This window comes from Coregonus clupeaformis, chromosome 3, assembly GCF_020615455.1.
Source record: "Coregonus clupeaformis isolate EN_2021a chromosome 3, ASM2061545v1, whole genome shotgun sequence".
Classification (NCBI taxonomy): Eukaryota; Metazoa; Chordata; class Actinopteri; order Salmoniformes; family Salmonidae; genus Coregonus; species Coregonus clupeaformis.
In genome coordinates, this window is record NC_059194.1 from 16,470,153 (window position 1) to 16,490,291 (window position 20,139).

The following is a 20,139-nucleotide window of genomic DNA, read 5'->3' on the forward strand; positions in this document are numbered from 1 at the left end:
TACTGAGTTACAGTTCATAGAAGGAAATCAGTCAATTGAAATAAAATCATTAGGGCCTAATCGATTGATTTCACATGACTGCGCAGCCATCAGTGAGCATAGGCCCACCCACTGGGAGCCAGGCCCAGCCAATCAGAATGACTTTCCCCCACAAAAGGGCTTTATTAAATAAATAAAAACTCTTCAGCACCACCCCCCCATCTTTGAAGTAGTCTTGGAAACTCAGATCAGTGAAAGTTAAAAGGAAGGATGCATTATTGCATTTCTTCAGTATTTCAATAATTCCAACTTGCCATATATGGTTAATCAATGACTACATCATCATTTGATCACACATCATGAAGATGATGGAATGGAAGTAAACGAACACGCATTAACACACAATTTCCCCTTCTTTCATTAAAAGCTCAACTTTCCTCTGTTTCAATAAACAACAGAAGCAATATCCTCAGAAAAGTGGTTATTTATTGATACATATTAAATTAGTGCTCATTTAACAGTTGGAAACACAACCACAAATTCATAAACAAGAAAAACAAAAAAAAACACCACGTGTCAAACAATTCCTACATGAGCCATGAAGATATTTTTCACATTGCATCTTTGAAACATTCATAATGCTAAGGCACCTGTATTTTATTAATACAACATCAAAAATACTAACAGCTTACAACAAGTGTAACAATGTTATGTACTGTTTAATAACCCTAAAATGCCTGTCTGAGGGATACCAACGTAAAGACTATCAGGACTTCTCCAAATCTTCTCCTATATGTGGTGTTCTTCTTGTTACTGTGTTGGGGTCCTTTCCCTCACTGAAACAACTCCTCTAAGTAACTGGTGGATCGACGGGTGGACGGCTGGAGAAAAAAGAGAGATGAAGGAACAAAGGAATAGCAACAATGGTAGACATTTTAGGGTCAGTGCACCAACAACTCTGAGTGGGCTTGTGTTTTACCAGTGTAAAGGCGGTGTCGTGGTCAGAATCGTCACTCTCAAAGTCCTCAATCTCAGGCTCTTTTTCCTCCACCTCATCATCCTCATCGTCATCTTCCTCAATCAGACTCAGCCTAATAACACATATTGTATATGGGTCTTTCAAACCACAAACTCTTTCAAATGTAACAGAAAACCCCCCCAATGCAGCCACATCAATTCTCTTTTTATGTTAATATAACTTTGTTAAGTGAAATTGGAAGCAAGATTGTATGCACATTACATGATCAGATACAATAATTGTTGCTTTCTCCCTAAACACACACGCAAACACACAAAACACACACTCATGCAAAAACACACTCACATGGTGAGATGTGATTCGAGGTCACAGTGCGCAGAGGGGCTGGCTTGTGCAATAGGCAACTTGCTCCTTCGCCTGGGTTCCACCTTGCGCTGCAGTGAACTGGACAAGATACAAAGTCAAAACATATTCAGAAAGGAACAACCCCTAGCCCCTTCCCTCTTCAGTGATTGTAGATCTGAACAAACTGGACAGGTTTAATAACAATAATAATAATAAATTACATTTTGAATGCACTTTTCAATACATAAATTAACTCAAATGGGTGGCAGGTGGCCTCGAGATTAGAGCGTTGGGCCAGTAACCAAGAGGTCGCTGGTTCGAATACCAGAGCCGACGAGGTGAAAAATCTGTCTCTGTGGCCTTGAGCAAGGCACTTAACCCTAATTGCTCCAGGGGCGCTTGACAGTGGTGACCCCACTCCCTGCTGGTGTCTCAGGGGAGTTTGGTTATGCAAGTAACACATTGTCTGTAACAGAAAAAATATGCCCCCCCAAAAAAAAGTATTAAATAGTAATTAAAAAATTGAGATTATATCCTGGTATATACTACTGGTGTTTGCAAATAGGAAGAGATTGGATAGGTGTAAGGAATATGATGGCTCCACTTCTCCTTCCAGTGGTTTATGGGGAGCTTCCTTCATATTGCATACACCTATCCAGTCTCTTCCCATCTGCAAACAGCAGTAGGATCTAAGGTAAGGGGTAAGGGGTTTCCCTGCATTTACAATTGTATTTTGTTACTAGCACTAATTTTGCAGATTGCTTATATTTTTGGAGAAGGTTTTACTCAGTGATTGTGATATGTGATTGTTTAGCTACTTTAGTTGAATGCACTTACTGTAAGTCACTCTGGATAAGAGCGTCTTTCTAAATGACTCAAATGTAAATGTTTTCAGACAGAGAAAGGGGGGAGGAATTGCCAGGAAAGAAAGAAACAAAGGAAAAAGTAGATACATAGCTAGGTAATTTTGTTTTCTCTTTTAGGGTAAATGGTGAGAAAGTTACCCCTCTGAAAAGTCCTCATCAGACTCGGGTTCGGAGATGATGCTGCCCTTATCAGAGCCTGTGGTGGAGGCGTGTGTATTATGTGTGACGGGCAGCTGATTGGACGGCTGTCTCTGCATGGTGGAGGTGAGGCCAGGGGTGGCCAGGTTGCTGTGGATACTGCTGTGGATATTGAGTGAGAAAGTTAAAGGCATAAATATCATACACCCCCCCAAAAAAATATCTAACCTCCCCTGTTATTGTAATGGTGAATGGTTAGCATGTCTTGGGGGTATGATATTTGTGCCTCTGTAAGTTTCTCACTCATCATTATTCACGATTCATTCAGGATTATCCGTAATCATGGTAGCATCCACATTAATGTAGAAGTGTTTAGAAACATATTACATTCTTATTTACAATAAAAGTGACTCCAAAATGACACAATACATTATTTACCATTCATTTCAATAGGGCACAAAATAATCTGAAACACAACCAAAACAAACAGCAAATCCAGCCAACCAATTTGTAGAGTCACAAGCTTGATGTAATCATTGCCTGCTAGGAATATGGGACCAAATACTAAACGTGACTAAATTTAATACACTATAAGTGAATTTGTCCAAATACTTATGACACCTTCAAATGGGGGGACTAGATATATAAAGTGCATTAATTTCTAAACGGTAAAACAGATATATATGAAAATACCCTCAAATAAAATATGACATTCTGTACTGTCGCCTCATATAAAACATTTAATCTTAAATCCAAAATGCTGGAGTAGAGAGCCAAATTAAATATTTTAGCTCCACTAAGCAAATAAGTAGGGTAGTATAGCTATGGAAAAACATTTAGTTAGTTTTTAGTTTAGTCTTTTAAGGTAAAAGGTGTGAAAGTTACCCCTCTGACAAGTCCTCATCAGACTCGGGTTCGGAGATGATGCTGCCCTTGTCGGAGCCTGTGATGGAGGCGTGTGTATTATGTGTGACGGGCAGCTGATTGGACGGCTGTCTCTGCACGGTGGAGGTGAGGCCTGGGGTGGCCAGGTTGCTGTGGATACTGCTGCTGTCCAGCCATTGCCCTCTGCTAGCGCTGGACACTGACCCTGGAGGAGAGGTCAGGGGTCAAACCATAGAATTACATATACAGTACAACTCATGATTTTTATAGGATTTCTGTGGGTTAAAACTCCTAGATCTCTGCTCAGCTCCCAAACTCCACCTATCCAACCCTTTTTTTAAGCAAACCCGTCACCTTTTCAAATGGTCCAAGCCATCCCCTCTGAACACATTTGATCAACTACATTAGGCCAGGGGTTGTAGAAAGGTGGGTCACAAAAATCTGGAATTCTGGTTCATCAGGGCAATAATCACCTCTCTATACTTTTATCTCTTTGTTACTAATACGTGTGTGTGCTGCTGACCCTGGGGGGTGGTCCTCCTGCGTTTGGCTGCGGGGGTGCTGTGGGGGGACAGCGTGGCGCTCCTCTCCCCCTCCTCTCGGGGCTTGGAGGAGCCAGACTGCAGAGAGCGCTGGTACATCCTCAGAGATGGCCAGGAGGGGGCAGGAGAGCCACACTCAGCACTCAGGAAAGCTGACCTGAGAGAGAGAGAGAGAGAGAGAGAGAGAGAGAGAGAGAGAGAGAGAGAGAGAGAGAGAGAGAGAGAGAGAGAGAGAGAGAGAGAGAGAGAGAGAGAGAGAGAGAGAGAGAGAGAGAGAGAGAGAGAGAGAGAGAGAGAGAGAGGGGCGTAGAGAGAGAGAGAGTAGGGCGTAGAGAGAGAGAGAGAGAGGGAGGGAGGGGGAGAGAGAGAGAGAGAGAGAGAGAGAGAGAGAGAGGGAGAGAGGGAGAGATGGAGGGAGGGAGAGATGGAGGGAGGGAGGGAGGGAGGGAGAAATAGACTCAGGCCAGGACTATCCTCTAGGCACTTCATGTAGATCTGAAACAAATGGATAGCTCTATTTGTGTTTCTTTTGGGTGTGTGAAATGTGAGGAAAAGGACATGCATATCCTTAGATGTGTGTAGTTGTTGTGTGTGTGTGTGACTCACAGCTGGGCTCGGTCCTGACGTAGGAGTTTGAAACTGAACTCGCTGAGTATCTCAAGGAAGGGCAGGTTGGGGGGTTGCTCCCCCTCTCCTGCCTCCCGTAACGCAAACCGGATACCATCCCTGACCAATAGAGAACACTTTGTTCTACATACCAGCTAGACATAAACTGATTTTTTGTCAAGTGTGTGTATGTTTCTGTAAATTACTGGCTGCACAATGAATTTCTCAATTGGGACAATACAAATATTGATTTATATATTGACATTTAGCATGTGTGTGTAGCATGTGTGTGTTTGACTGACATGTGCAGGGACACCAGTGGTTTGCGGATGCGGTGCAGGTCTATGCCGAAGCTCATGGCCAGCCTTTTAGCTAGCTCTCTGATCTCCCCAAACTCCTGGCCTCCACCAACGCTCTCTGGAGCCAGCGCTGAGAACAACTGACACACACACACACAATTAGTAATATATTAATATATAGTATATCTGTAACAAATATATTCTTTAATTTACCCATGCACACACCTGCTGCAGACTCAGGCAGACCGTCTTGGCGCTCTGCACTGGACTGATCATCTTGGTTTTGCTCAGAGTCTCCTTGATGATGTCACCATAGTCTTTGTAGAACTAGAGGAAGTAGACAAGACTGTCACCCTCTCTATGGTTATACCACTAGAATTACAATGATTCATTCTATTTCAATGGTTCTACCTCTAGATTTACAATGATTAATTCTATTTCTATGGTTCCATCTCTCTGTATCTCTCTGGTTCTACCTCTCCATCTCTCTGGTTCTACCTCTCCACCTCTCTGTATCTCTCTGGTTCTACCTCTCTGTATCTCTCTGGTTCTACCTCTCCATCTCTCTGATTCTACCTCTCCATCTCTCTGCATCTCTCTGGTTCTACCTCTCCATCTCTCTGGTTCTACCTCTCCACCTCTGTATCTCTCTGGTTCTACCTCTCCATCTCTCTGCATCTCTCTGGTTCTACCTCTCCATCTCTCTGCATCTCTCTGGTTCTACCTCTCAATCTCTCTGCATCTCTCTGGTTCTACCTCTCCATCTCTCTGCATCTCTCTGGTTCTACCTCTCCATCTCTCTGCATCTCTCTGGTTCTACCTCTCCATCTCTCTGCATCTCTGGTTCTACCTCTCCATCTCTCTGGTTCTACCTCTCCATCTCTCTGGTTCTACCTCTCCATCTCTCTGGTTCTACCTCTCTCCATCTCTCTGGTTCTACCTCTCTCCATCTCTCTGGTTCTACCTCTCTGTATCTCTCTGGTTCCACCTCTCCGCATCTCTCTGGTTCCACCTCTCCGCATCTCTCTGATTCTCTCTCTCCGCATCTCTCTGATTCTCTCTCTCCGCATCTCTCTCTCTCCGCATCTCTCTCTCTCTCCGCATCTCTCTCTCTCTCTCCGCATCTCTCTCCGCATCTCTCTCTCTCTCTCTCTCCTCTCTCCTCTACCTTGCTGTAGTATTTGAAGACGTCAGTGGCAGTGCTGAGGTCCAGGATGCCGTAGATAACCAGTTTACAGTAGCCGGCCAGCTGGTTGCGCCGCCGCTGGAGAGTAGCCATCTTCACCTCCTCCTCTCCCTCTGCCTCACCTGGAGAAAGAAGAGAGGGAGGGGGAGAGAGATGGCAGGGGGTGAGAAGAGAGAAAGAGAGGGCCCAGGTCAAAAGTAGTACACTAAATAGGGAGTAGGGTGCCATCTTGGTGTAGGTAGTGTAGTTGTGATGGTTGCCCTACCGGACAGTTGGTCGTCGTCAGGCTCAGTGAAGACGTAGTCGAGGAGGAAGGCAGCCATGTCGAAGCGGAGGGAGTCGGAGGGGGGGTGGGCCAGCGGCTGCAAAGTGGGGTGAGACCTCACCGAGCTCACCCCAAACAACAGCAGCAGGTCACACAGCAGCTCAAACGCCTGACAAGGGAGACACACAACACATCAACACACACTCCAGCACCAGGGTTTGGGCTCAATTACAATTGATGTCAGTCAAGTGATGAATTAAACATATTATAAAGGGGAAAAACTTGGCATAAATGGCTTCTCCTGTTCAGTTCAGAAGTCATTTGAAAATATCTGTCTGTGTGTGTTCAACAGGGTTGAGGTCAATTCGAACTGAAGGCAGTCAATTCAAGAAGTAAACTGAAATTTCCAATTCAATAAAATTGAAAAGGGTCATCTATCAATACCCCCCCTCCCCTCTGCTAACCTGGTCTCTGATCTCTGGCTGGCCCACAGACAGGCAGCTCTGACACACGATGCAGAACGAACGCACCTCCTTCTTCAGACGCTTTACCTCTGCCTTGGAGGGGTGTGTGAAAGAATGGTGCATGTGTACATGTGAATGTGCAGATACGTGTGTACATGATGTGTGTGTGTGAGGGAGAGAGAGAGGGGGACAGAGCAACAGATTGAGAACAACAGAGTGACAGACAGTGACTAAGCAGTACCAAGAAAAGGATTTATCTGTGTTTATGTTTATGCCGGGCCTCAAGCTTGGGTAAACACAACATGTGAATGCCTAGTCATAACTGTCTGCATGTGTGTATCTGTGTGTGAGACTGAGCCTGTGAGTGTCGCTGTGCCATGCTCTACTCAGTGGGTAGAGAAGGCAGGCGAGCAGTGCCATGCTCTACTCAGTGGGTAGAGAAGGCAGGCGGGCAGTGCCATGCTCTAACTCAGTGGGTAGAGAGGGCAGGTGGGCAGTGCCATGCTCTAACTCAGTGGGTAGAGAAGGCAGGCGGGCAGTGCCATGGTCTAACTCAGTGGGTAGAGAAGGCAGGTGGTCAATGCCATGCTATGAGATGGGCACCTTGGTTGGTGTAGAGTTGGCCACCCTGACTTTCTCCCAGAGCACGTGGAACGCTGCACACTTCAGAGCAGGAACCATCAGCTGAAACGACATGGGACAACACTGATGGAGTTTGGTTATTTTACATGACACTTATTCCTGCAATGTTCAATAAGTGTGTGTGTGTGTGTCAGTGTGTGTCTGTGTGTGTGTGTGACAGTGTGTGTGTGTCAGTGTGTGTGTGTGTCAGTGTGGGTTTGTGTCAGTGTGTGTGTGTCAGTGTGTGTGTGTGTGTGTGTCAGTGTGAGTGTGTGTGTCAGTGTATGTTTGGGTCAATGTGTGTGTGTGTGTGTGTGTGTGTGTGTCAGTGAGTGTGTACATGGACACACACCTCTTTGTCGATGTCTCTGGACTCCACTCCACTCTTCAGCAGCTGAAAGCAGGGCTCAAACAGCTTCCATGAAGTCAGGTCCTTGGCACTGAAAACACACATACACACCTCAGCATCAGTCTAACAACCATGCGCGTGCACACACACCACTAGTGTACCTGCTGAAGGCTGCGATCCTCGTCAGGGCAGTGGCAGCACTGTACACCTCATCTTCATCAGCAGTGCCCTGAGCACAGAGATAGAGGGAGGGTTAGAACATCACCAACATGCTTCAAAAGTGTGTGTGTGTGTGTACCTGCAGCAGCTCGTTGAGGTGGGAGCTGAAGCGGTCAGTCAGACTGTCCAGTAGCTGGCTGACGACCAGGTCGGCACGGCCGGAGAAGGTGTACTTGTCGTGGCAGAGGGCACACGCCACACGGGCACACGCCTCCAAAACACCAGACTCCGTGTGCTTCTCCACGATGCCACACACCTGGGCCAGCAGCAGATCCAGATACTGAAGGGGGGGAGGGAATAAACAGAGAAGTTGTGCTTGAGTCCAAGTCATGTGACTTGAGTTGACAACTCTTGTGTAATGTTGTATTTTAGCCTACAGGGGGAGCAGCTGTGTAAAAGGTGCTCTCTATGCGAGCGATTCTCAACTAGTGAGTCGCGGAAGGTTTTGAGTGGGAGAAGGTAGGAGTAGTGTCAGAGTAATTTAAAAAAAATTTAAAACAGTTGAGAACCACTGCTCTCTCTCTCTCTCTCCAGTCTCTCCAGTCTCTCTCGCTCTCCTGTCTCTCTCGCTCTCCTGTCTCTCTCGCTCTCCTGTCTCTCTCGCTCTCCTGTCTCTCTCTCTCTCTCCTGTCTTTCTCGCTCTCTCTCTCCTGTCTCTCTCTCTCTCGCTCTCCCTCCTGCCTCTCTCTCTCTCTCCTGTCTTTCTCTCTCTCTCTCTCTCCTGTCTCTCTCTCTCCTGTCTCTCTCTCTCTCTCGCTCTCCCTCCTGCCTCTCTCTCTCCGCTCTCCTGTCTCTCTCGCTCTCTCTCCTGTCTCTCTCTCTCTCCTGTCTCTCCTGTCTCTCTCTCTCCTGTCTCTCTCTCTCTCTCTCCTGTCTCTCTCTCTCTCTCCTGTCTCTCTCTCCTGTCTCTCTCTCTCTCTCTCTCCTGTCTCTCTCTCTCTCCTGTATCTCTCTCTCTCTCCTGTCTCTCTCTCGCTCTCCCTCCTGTCTCTCTCTCGCTCTCTCTCCTCTCTCCTGTCTCTCTCGCTCTCTCTCCTCTCTCCTGTCTCTCTCGCTCTCTCTCCTGTCTCTCTCTCTCTCGCTCTCCTGTCTCTCTCTCGCTCTCCTGTCTCCCTCTCCCGTCTCCCTCTCTCACTCTCCTGTCTCTCTCACTCTCCTGTCTCTCTCTCTCTCTCTCCTGTCTCTCTCCCCTCTCTCTCTCCTGTCTCTCTCTCTCTCCTGTCTCTCTCTCTCCTGTCTCTCTCTCTCCTGTCTCTCTCTCTCCTGTCTCTCTCTCTCCCCTGTCTCTCTCGCTCTCCTGTCTCTCTCTCTCTCTCCTGTCTCTCTCTCTCTCCTGTCTCTCTCTCTCTCCTGTCTCCCTCTCTCTCCTGTCTCCCTCTCTCTCCTGTCTCTCTCTATCACCTTCTCCAGTCTACCAGTGCTGCTGTAGGTCTCCAGGTCAAAATGAAGCGGAGCCTTCAGAAGGCTGGTCACTTTCTCCACGTCCGCCGAGTACTGTGTGACATAATGACAAATCAAGTTTAAAAAAGCTTAGAAGCAGAGATATGTTTGTAACATCAAACAAATAAAATAAATAACTCAAACAATCAAGAAAAAAAGAACTAACCGTTAAACATGCTAGGGAAGTAGCATGTGTTGATGGGTTTGAGTGACAGGTGTGTTAGGATCAATTTCTAATGGTTTATCATGCAGCGGTATCAATATGCTCTTTGTCATTACCTTGGCCAGCAGCTGGGGCAGGAGGGTGATGAAATGGGTGGTGATGCGTCTCTTGTCCTGGGCTTGGATCTTCTTATCCTTCATGCTCAAGATCTAACACACACACACACACACTCTTGTCAATGCAATTTAGTGACCCTGCAGTCTTTTTCCTGTCTGATAGTTTAGTATTGGTGTGGTGTGGGTGGTGGGTCACCTTCTTGGCCTGAGCTCTGCCTACGGGTGGGTGTCCCTCAGCTGCCTGTCTGACAGCACACATCATCAACTCTATCAACGCCCCCTCCTCCTCATCCACCAGACCTGACAAACACACACAGAGAGAGAGAGGGGGAAGGAGAACGAGGTGAGGGATAGAAAGTAGAAGTAGAGAAGAGGGAGGAAAGAGATCAGGGCAGTCAAGGAAAGAAAAGCAGGAAAGAGGAAGAGGGGGCAGAAATTCGACATTAGAGAGTGAAAAAAATAAGAAAAACAATGAAAGAGAGGGAACGTTAATTCACTGGTCAGAAAATAGGTTGCATTTTAAATTATTTCCATTACCAGTGGTTTACAACAACAACGTCCATTACCAGTGGTTTACAACAACAACGTCCATTACTAGTGGTTTACAACAACAACGTCCATTACTAGTGGTTTACAACAACAATGTCCGCTCACTGTTTGCTCACAATAAGTGATCCTTTAAGAGCTATGAGTGATTGAAATGTAACGTTTCGACCGACATGGTTGTCGTCAGGTAAACGTTGAACAAACTCTGTACCTTGTCCCTGGCCAGCCTCCTGTACCAGCAGTGATGTCATGGTGTCCCAGTCCCTCAGCTCAGAGCCTGCTACACCCCACAGACTGTCCACCAGGTAGGCCCCGTGCTCATGGAACTGACACACAGAGACAGGGGAGGGAGAAAAGAGGTGGAGGAATGAAGGTGAGAGTTTGTTGTGGTGTTGCAGTATATTGAAGGGTTGGGATCAATTTGAATTTAGATCAGTCAATTCCAGAAGTAAACTGTAATAATAATAAATAAATAAATAAAAAGGCAATTATTGTCAATGTCCTCCTAATAAACTGAAAAGGAAAAGCTATTTATTTCAAACGTTTTTATTGTATTTTCATTAATTAAGCCAGGCAAAAGTGTTTGACCCAGAACTGTATTGAATTAGAGAAAGTGAGAGAGAATAACAGAGAAAGAGACAGGAGGGGAAGAGAGAGAGAGAGATGGAGACAGGAGAGCGAGAGACAGAGACAGGAGAGCGAGAGAGACAGGAGAGAGAGAGAGAGAGAGAGAGACAGGAGAGCGAGAGACAGAGACAGGAGAGAGAGAGAGACAGGAGAGAAAGAGAGAGAGAGAGAGAGACAGGAGAGAAGAGAGAGACAGGAGAGAGGAGAGAGAGAGACAGGAGAGAGAGAGAGAGAGAGAGAGAGAGAGAGACAGGAGAGAGAGAGAGAGAGAGAGAGAGAGAGAGAGAGAGAGAGAGAGAAGCATCTTTCTTTACCTCACTCTGGATGTAGAAGGAGACCAGCAGGTTGAAGAAGGCGGCCCGGCGACTGCCCATGTCTGCCTCCTGTGGCTTGCTGCTCATCGCACAACCCAGCCTGACACACCCAACCACACACGATAGATTGATATTACTAAGTGATACTGGTAGGGATGGCTAGAGGATAAAGGATATCATGTGAAATGGAGAGATGACTGACTTGTGGTAGAGGAAGGCACCAGCAGCAGATGCCAGGCCTCTGCGGGAGGCAAAGACCAAAGGATACACATGGCTACACTCCTCCTCGGACAAGCCCTCCTCTGTCCTTCTGCACACACACACACATTATTTACAGAGTAAATGCAACACAATCACTCATGCGCACACACATCAATCTATTACTGTGTGAACCAAAAAATAAGCACATACAAGAAATTCACATAGCCACCACACATTTACACACATCATACACACCATAGATTTCCATAACGGCAAACATTTGCTGGCAGACGTTCACAGACGCACACATACACACACACACACACACACACACACACAGAGACACTCACTGTTGGAGGAGCAGCAGCAGCTGGACAGCTTCCACCGCCACGTCTGGGTCCTTGTCTAGCACCATGCAGAGCATCCTCTCCTACACACACACACACACACACACACACACACACAAAGACAACAGAAAGGATGGAGCCGTCCAATTTCACTAAGCCAAGGAATAAACAGCCACTATCTCATGCAACACATGGGGCTTGAAGGGGGTTGTGAAGCCATTTCTACTGACATGTTTGGGAATTAACTATTAACCATCCGTTCTAGACACAAACAAAACCTGCAAACTGCAATATGTACAGAGAGGTAAAATACCACAAATTAGGTTTATCACGATACCAGTATCGCGATATTCGGAAGGAAACAAAACATGAAGCGGATTTATTTTCTTGAAGAAGACAGTCCTAATGTTAGAAACTTTATGTTGTCACCTAGAGTGACATTAGTTTAATTGGAAAGCTATAGCACCCACAATTGAACATACAGTAGGTTTTTATAGGACCATAGAGTTTAGTCTAATTCCTGTTTTCTTTTTTGCCATGGAATATCTGGTATCGTAGCATCGTGATGCTGGTATCGTGACAACCCTACCACAAATGGTTCCCGCAAACTGGGATAGAGAGGGTGAAAATACCACAGCAAATGGCTACTGTTTAGAGGTATAGTTCATATGTGGACATGACCTGCATCCTGTATTGTGAGTGTCCAAACTGCAAGGGCACACACACATGCTCAGTGATGGTGGATAGCTTTTCAACATAGGAGTTGTGCTACATCCTAATTGGTACAGAGCCTAAGGACGGACACATTGAAAGTAGACACTGAAGGACAGAAAAAACTGTGGAAGACAGACAAAAAGAAAGGGAGAGAGAAAGTGAGAGAGAGAAAGAAAGAGAGAAATTGAGAAATAGAGAAACAGAGAGAGAAAGAAAGAGAGCGAGAGAAAGAGAGAACGAGAGAGAAACAAAGAGAGAGAGAAATAAAGAAAGACAAAGAATGAGAGAGCAAGAGAGGGAGAGAGAAAGAGAGAGAGAGAGAGATAGGGGGAATGAGAGAGAGAGAAACAAAGAGAGAAAGAGAGAGAGAGAGCAAGAGGGAGAGAACAGATAAAGGGCTGCAGAGGGAGACCTACTTTAAACCTGCTGGTGAAGAGCTCTAGGCGGCCAATTAAGTCCTTCTCCTTGTAGAGGCCCTGCAGGGCCCGCACACACTGCAGACGCACCGAGCCTTGCTGTGGGGAGAGAGCAGAGTCACACACCACGTGCAACACATTTTTGCACTGTTTACTTTCAATCTGGATAAATAGACACCATATCATGGTCATCTTTCAAAGCAAAGTTTAAAGATTTTCCACTAGATAAAATGTTTGTGGCTAATAGACCATTTAGACAGGGAAAATGTCACCCCTTATGTGCCTGTGTTGGGCGTAGGGTACCAACATTTTAGAATACCGTAGTACTGTTTCATATGATACTACCAACTTTTTTGGCCCTACCGATCTAAAGAACCCGCTGGTGACTGTGGTAGACCGTCATTGTAAATAAGAATTTGTTCTTAACTGACTTGCCTAGTTAAATAAAAAAAGACATAAAAAATATAAAATGCTTATAACGTCAATTGTTTGTAAGTTCAGGAAAAAAACATTTAAGCAACGGGCAACTAGTCTCTTGTATGCACCTGTCTAATATTATTTTTATTTCACCTTTATTTACCCAGGTAAGCCAGTTGAGAACAAGTTCTCATTTACAACTGCGACCTGGCCAAGATAAAGCAAAGCAGTGCGATAAAAACAACAACAACACAGAGTTACACATGGGATAAACAAACCATACAGTCAATAACACAATAGAAAATCTATATACAGTGTGTGCAAATGTAGTAAGTTATGGAGGTAAGGCAATAAATAGGCCATAGTGCAAAATAATTACAATTTAGTATTAACACTGGAGTGATAGATGTGCAAAATATGATGTGCAAATAGAGATACTGGGGTGCAAATGAGCAAAATAAATAACAATATGGGGATGAGGTAGTTGGGTGGATGGGCTGTGTACAGGTGCAGTGATCGGTAAGCTGCTCTGACAACTGATGCTTAAAGTTAGTGAGGAAGATAAGAGTCTCCAGCTTCAGAGATTTTTGCAGTTCATTACAGTCATTGGCAGCAGAGAACTAGAAGGAATGGCAGCCAAAGGAGGTGTTGGCTTTGGGGATGACCAGTGAGATATTCCTGCTGGTGCGCATACTACGGGTGGGTGTTGCTATGGTGACCAATGAACTAAGATAAGACAGGGATTTGCCTAGCAGTGATTTATAGATGTCAAGGATCGGTAGGATAGTCAGTTTTACGAGGGCATGTTTGGCAGCATGAGTTTACGGTCTAACCAGACACCTAGGTATTTGTAGTTGTCCACATATTCTAAGTCAGACCCACACAGAGTAGTGATTCTAGTCGGGCGGGAGGGTGCAAGCAGCGTTCGATTGAAGAGCATGCATTTAGTTTTACTAGTGTTTAAGAGCAGTTGGAGGCTACGGAAGGAGTGTTGTATGGCATTGAAGCTCGTTTGGAGGTTTGTTAACACAGTGACCAATGAAGGGCCAGATGTATACAAAATGGTGTCGTCTGCGTAGAGGTGGATCTGAGAGTCACCAGCAGCAAGAGCGACATCATTGATATACACAGAGAATAGAGTCGGCCCGAGAATTGAACCCTGTGGCACCCCCATAGAGACTTCCAGAGGTCCAGACAACAGGCCCTCCGATTTGACACATTGAACTCTATCTGAGAAGTAGTTGGTGAACCAGGCGAGGCAGTCATTTGAGAAACCAAGGCTATTTAGTCTGCCAATAAGAATGCGGTGGTTGACAGAGTCGAAAGCCTTGGCCAGGTCGAGGAAGACGGCTGCGCAGTACTGTCTTTTATCGATCGCGGTTATAATATCGTTTAGGACCTTGAGCGTGGCTGAGGTGCACCCATGACCAGCTCGGAAACCAGATTGCATAGCGGAGAAGGTACGGTGGGATTCGAAATGGTCGGTGATCTGTTTGTTAACTTGGCTTTCAAATACTTTCGAAAGGCAGGGCAGGATGGATATAGGTCTGTAAGAGTATGGATCTAGAGTGTCACCCCCTTTGAAGAGGGGGATGACCGCGGCAGCTTTCCAATCTCTGGGGATCTCAGACGATACGAAAGAGAGGTTGAACAGGCTAGTAATAGGGGTTGCGACAATTTCGGCAGGTAATTTTAGAAAGAAAGGGTCCAGATTGTGTCCACTTTACTTTCATGCACATCTCACGTGTGGCAGCTGTTATCAGCCAGCCGCATCTCCTTCCAGCCATCACTCACTTGTTTCCCCATCCAGCCATCACTCACCTGTTTTTCCCCTTCCAGCCATCACTCACCTATTTTTCCCCTTCCAGCCATCACTCACCTGTTTCCCCTTCCAGCCATCACTAACTGATTCCCATTCCAGTCTTCACTAACCTGATACCCCTTCCAGCCATCACCCCCCTTTTTTTACCCTTCCAGCCATCACTCACCTGATTCCCCTTCCAACCATCATTCACCTATTTCTCCTTCCAGCCATCATTCACCTGCTACTCTCCATCTACTCTTCCTGTGTATTTATTCTTCCATCAGTTTTTTAAAAATATAATTTAGCCGTGATGGCAAGGGGGCATGCAGACCCTGGTCAGTCTTCTGCTGTTACATTTGGGGCGGCAGGTAGCTTAGTGGTTGAGAGCGTTGTGCCAGTAACCGAAAGGTTGCTGGTTCTAATCCCTGAGCCGACTAGGTGAAAAATCTGTCGATGTGCCCTTGGGCAAGGCACTTAACCCTAATTGCTCCTGTAAGTCGCTCTGGATAAGAGCGTCTGCTAAATTACAAAAAAATAATATATATATATATATATATACACACACACACACATTGGAGCAGCGAGCAGAGCAAGCAAAGTTGATACATTGTACATCATTTAATCCCTGGCATAACCAAGAGCACAGGACAGTCTGATAGGTTGGCTGTCACACAGCAGTGCCAGACAGGAAAAACAGCTTTGCGACAGGCATGCTTGCAGCTTGGCACAGAAAGAAAGGAAAAGAGTCTGCTACTCATGAGATGATCTTGAAAGGTAGGATTCATATAGGGCTAAATATACTCATATAAGGCTATCTATAGTCATATAGGGCTAGCTATAGTCATATAAGGCTAACTATAGTCATATAGGGCTAAATATAGTCATATAGGGCTAGCTATAGTCATATTGGCCTAACTATAGTCATATAAGGCTAACTATAGTCATATAAGGCTAACTATAGTCATATAGGGCTAACTATAGTCATGTAGGGCTAACTATAGGGTTATATATAGTCATATAGGGATAACTAAAGTCATATAGGACTAACTATAGTCATATAAGGCTAACTATAGGGCTAAATATAGTCATATAGAGCTAACTGTAGTCATATAAGGCTAACTATAGTCATATAGGGCTAACTACAGTGGGGGAAAAAAGTATTTAGTCAGCCACCAATTGTGCAAGTTCTCCCACTTAAAAAGATGAGAGAGGCCTGTCATTTTCATCATAGGTACACGTCAACTATGACAGACAAATTGAGAATTTTTTTTCCAGAAAATCACATTGTAGGATTTTTAATGAATTTATTTGCAAATTATGGTGGAAAATAAGTATTTGGTCACCTACAAACAAGCAAGATTTCTGGCTCTCACAGACCTGTAACTTCTTCCTTAAGAGGCTCCTCTGTCCTCCACTCGTTACCTGTATTAATGGCACCTGTTTGAACTTGTTATCAGTATAAAAGACACCTGTCCACAACAGTCACACTCCAAACTCCACTATGGCCAAGACCAAAGAGCTGTCAAAGGACACCAGAAACAAAATTGTAGACCTGCACCAGGCTGGGAAGACTGAATCTGCAATAGGTAAGCAGCTTGGTTTGAAGAAATCAACTGTGGGAGCAATTATTAGGAAATGGAAGACATACAAGACCACTGATAATCTCCCTCGATCTGGGGCTCCACCTAAGATCTCACCCCGTGGGGTCAAAATGATCACAAGAACGGTGAGCAAAAATCCCAGAACCACACGGGGGGACCTAGTGAATGACCTGCAGAGAGCTGGGACCAAAGTAACAAAGCCTACCATCAGTAACACACTACGTCGCCAGGGACTCAAATCCTGCAGTGCCAGACGTGTCCCCCTGTTTAAGCCAGTACATGTCCAGGCCCGTCTGAAGTTTGCTAGAGTGCATTTGGATGATCCAGAAGAGGATTGGGAGAATGTCATATGGTCAGATGAAACCAAAATAGAACTTTTTGGTAAAAACTCAACTTGTCGTGTTTGGAGGACAAAGAATGCTGAGTTGCATCCAAAGAACACCATACCTACTGTGAAGCATGGGGGTGGAAACATCATGCTTTGGGGCTGTTTTTCTGCAAAGGGACCAGGACGACTGATCCGTGTAAAGGAAAGAATGAATGGGGGCCATGTATCAAGAGATTTTGAGTGAAAACCTCCTTCCATCAGCAAGGGCATTGAAGATTAAACGTGGCTGGGTCTTTCAGCATGACAATGATCCCAAACACACCGCCCGGGCAACGAAGGAGTGGCTTCGTAAGAAGCATTTCAAGGTCCTGGAGTGGCCTAGCCAGTCTCCAGATCTCAACCCCATAGAAAATCTTTGGAGGGAGTTGAAAGTCTGTGTTGCCCAGCGACAGCCCCAAAACATCACTGCTCTAGAGGAGATCTGCATGGAGGAATGGGCCAAAATACCAGCAACAGTGTGTGAAAACCTTGTGAAGACTTACAGAAAACGTTTGACCTGTGTCATTGCCAACAAAGGGTATATAACAAAGTATTGAGAAACTTTTGTTATTGACCAAATACTTATTTTCCACCATAACTTGCAAATAAATTCATTAAAAAATCCTCAATGGTATTTTTCTGGATTTTTTTCCTCATTTTGTCTGTCATAGTTGACGTGTACATATGATGAAAATTACAGGCCTCTCTCATCTTTTTAAGTGGGAGAACTTGCACAATTGGTGGCTGACTAAATACATTTTTTCCCCACTGTATAGGGCTAAATATAGCCATATAGGGCTAACTATAGTCATTGAAGGCTAACTTTAGTCATATAGGGCTAACTATAGTCATTATTAACGATAGTCATTATTTATTATCATATAGGGCTAATTATAGTCATATAAGGCTAGCTATACTCATATAGGGCTAACTATAGTCATATTTTTATTTTATTTTTCCTTTATTTAAATAGGCAAGTCAGTTAAGAACAAATTCTTATTTACAATGACGGCCTACACCGGCCAAACCCAGATGACGCTGGGCCAATTGTGCGCCGCCCTATGGGACTCCCAATCACGGCCGGTTGTGATACAGCCTGGAATCAAACCAGGGGGTCTGTAGGGACGCCTCAAGCACTGAGATGCAGTGCCTTAGACCGCTGCGCCACTCGGGAGCCCAATATAGGGCTAACTATAGTCATATAGGGCTAACTATAGTTATATAAAGCTAACTATAGTCATATAGGGCTAGCTATAGTCATATAGGGCTAGCTATAGTCATATAAGGCTAACTATAGTCATATAGGGCTAAATATAGTCATTTAGGGCTAGCTATAGTCATATTGGCCTAACTATAGTCATATAAGGCTAACTATAGTCATATAGGGCTAGCTATAGTCATATAGGGCTAAATATAGTCATATAGGGTTAAATATATTCATATAGGGCTAACTATATCAAAAATCCCTCTCTTTCTGGTGCTACTTACATTCTGTTTGCAGTGTGTGTATGTTTGTTGGGAGAGAGTGTTGTGTGTGTTTATGAGAGAGACAGACTGTGAGGGAGGGAGAGTGGTGTGAGGGAGGGAGAGTGGTGTGAGGGAGGGAGAGTGGTGTGAGGGAGGGAGAGTGGTGTGAGGGAGGAGAGTGTGGGAGGGAGGGAGAGTGCGGGAGGGAGGGAGAGTGTGTGAGGGAAGGAGGGAGTGTGCGTGAGGGAAGGAGGGAGTGTGCGTGAGGGAGGGAGAGTGGTGTGAGGAAGGGAGAGTGGTGTGAGGAAGGGAGAGTGGTGTGAGGGAGGGAGAGTGCGTGAGTGAGGGAGGGAGAGTGCGTGCGTGCGTGAGAGTGCGTGCGTGAGGGAGGGAGAGTGTGTGTGAGTTAACTGAAGTGTAGAGGTTTCATGCAGTGTTTTCCCTTACTGCCACAATGACATGCAGATCATTATGCATGTATATTCCTTCCTCCCATTCCTCCAGCCAAAACACAGCTAGGCCTTTGCAAATATCAGCAAATCAGCCATTCTATGCAATATTCTATTATACAGTGAACAGTGTGAAGTTAAATTCAACATGTGTTGTATTGTGTAGCAGTGTGAATATCAGTCACAGGTTTGTGGTGCGCATAACATTTAGAAAACGGGAACAAGCGTCTGGGGGACAGGGTGAACAGGATGCTAGGCCACTGGTTTTTTTCCACTGTGGTATCGCGATACTACTCGGTATCATGATACTTGGCATGTTATTGTATCGTTAGTAAAATGTTGCTATCGTGACAACACTAGTTGGGCATCTGTCTGTCTGCCTGCCCACCTTGTCGTGCAGGGTCCAGCCCAGGTACTTGAGGTATCCGTCGTTGAGGAAGTCTCTGGGGTTTTCTCGGAGCCACACGCCCATCTCCTCGATACACACGGCCCTGATCTCAGCCACGCGGTCCCGGTAGCGGTGCACAAACACACCCCGGAACGTAGCATTCATCATGGAGGACAGCTCCTCCTGGTGCTCCCGCAGCTACACACACACACACACACACAGAGAGAGACGAATGAACGCTCGCACACACAGAAGTGAGACTGAATGGAATCTGTAGGGATGTGCCGAAGATGAGCCGAATCAGGGTGTGTGTGTGTGTGTGTTACCTCGCTGATGGTGGCCTGTAGTTCTTCCAGCCTCTCTGAGGCTCTGTGTTCGGCTCTCTTGCTCTTCTCCATGTCGTACCGTCTCTGGGTGGTCTTCATCTGGGCAAACACCATCACTGCTACCTCCACTATACCAGTCATCAGCTTCATCGCTAGGGAGAAGGGACACACAGTTCCACACATGGATGGACACACAGGGCCAGACATATGCCCCAAAATATGGTTATGCACACAGACAGACAGACACACAGACAGACATACAGACAGACAGACATGCACACAGACAGACAGACATGCACACCAGTGTTTCTGCTGCACTCATTTTCCTGTGTTGCTGCGCCATGGCAAAATCATTGCTGCCACACAACCAATAAAATATGGAACATAAAAAATATTTCTGCTGAGGCGCATTTTGAAGATGCATTCCATATGTACTTTTCCTCTGCAAACAAAACAAGTAATGAATAGAAAAATCTAACAACCCCATAGTAGAATAGTTTATATATTTACCTAGTCGGCTTGTTGTTGTGTTCTATGCTAGATAAATATTCCTCTCGTGGCGCATTCATATTATAAGTGCCATAGGGAGGGAAACATGCATTCTGACAAGCAGTCAATTCACAACAATTCTTGCAATCGTGAAAACAGCAGTTTTAATGGCATTTGTTAAAAAGAAGCAGATCCCAGCTTTCC

General features: G+C 45.4%; 1 protein-coding gene across 5 annotated transcripts in view; it reads right to left on the reverse strand.

The window, feature by feature from the left end:
* Positions 1 to 447: 447 nt before the first annotated feature.
* The window catches only part of LOC121541213 (cohesin subunit SA-2), a 33,533-nt gene continuing 13,841 nt past the window's right edge, over positions 448 to 20,139 (reverse strand). Inside the window, exons 8-33 of one of the 5 annotated variants that reach the window (XM_041850195.2) lie at positions 19,447 to 19,598; positions 19,121 to 19,318; positions 12,628 to 12,726; positions 11,501 to 11,580; positions 11,152 to 11,256; positions 10,950 to 11,049; positions 10,220 to 10,334; positions 9,659 to 9,762; positions 9,463 to 9,555; positions 9,145 to 9,237; positions 7,823 to 8,023; positions 7,686 to 7,753; positions 7,528 to 7,615; positions 7,158 to 7,259; positions 6,555 to 6,647; positions 6,091 to 6,259; positions 5,808 to 5,947; positions 4,865 to 4,966; positions 4,643 to 4,779; positions 4,341 to 4,460; positions 3,716 to 3,891; positions 3,193 to 3,397; positions 2,308 to 2,469; positions 1,304 to 1,402; positions 959 to 1,070; positions 448 to 860 (exon numbers count right to left, since the gene is read on the reverse strand). In XM_041850195.2, the coding sequence (XP_041706129.2) occupies positions 813 to 860; positions 959 to 1,070; positions 1,304 to 1,402; positions 2,308 to 2,469; positions 3,193 to 3,397; positions 3,716 to 3,891; positions 4,341 to 4,460; positions 4,643 to 4,779; positions 4,865 to 4,966; positions 5,808 to 5,947; positions 6,091 to 6,259; positions 6,555 to 6,647; positions 7,158 to 7,259; positions 7,528 to 7,615; positions 7,686 to 7,753; positions 7,823 to 8,023; positions 9,145 to 9,237; positions 9,463 to 9,555; positions 9,659 to 9,762; positions 10,220 to 10,334; positions 10,950 to 11,049; positions 11,152 to 11,256; positions 11,501 to 11,580; positions 12,628 to 12,726; positions 19,121 to 19,318; positions 19,447 to 19,598 (3,161 nt within the window). In that variant the 3' untranslated portion in view covers positions 448 to 812. Of the gene's footprint in view, positions 861 to 958; positions 1,071 to 1,303; positions 1,403 to 2,307; positions 2,473 to 3,192; positions 3,398 to 3,715; positions 3,892 to 4,340; positions 4,461 to 4,642; positions 4,780 to 4,864; positions 4,967 to 5,807; positions 5,948 to 6,090; positions 6,260 to 6,554; positions 6,648 to 7,157; positions 7,260 to 7,527; positions 7,616 to 7,685; positions 7,754 to 7,822; positions 8,024 to 9,144; positions 9,238 to 9,462; positions 9,556 to 9,658; positions 9,763 to 10,219; positions 10,335 to 10,949; positions 11,050 to 11,151; positions 11,260 to 11,500; positions 11,581 to 12,627; positions 12,727 to 19,120; positions 19,319 to 19,446; positions 19,599 to 20,139 lie in introns of all 5 variants that reach the window. The other 4 variants (XM_041850211.2, XM_041850218.2, XM_041850204.2 and 1 more) reach the window with 4 other exon arrangements.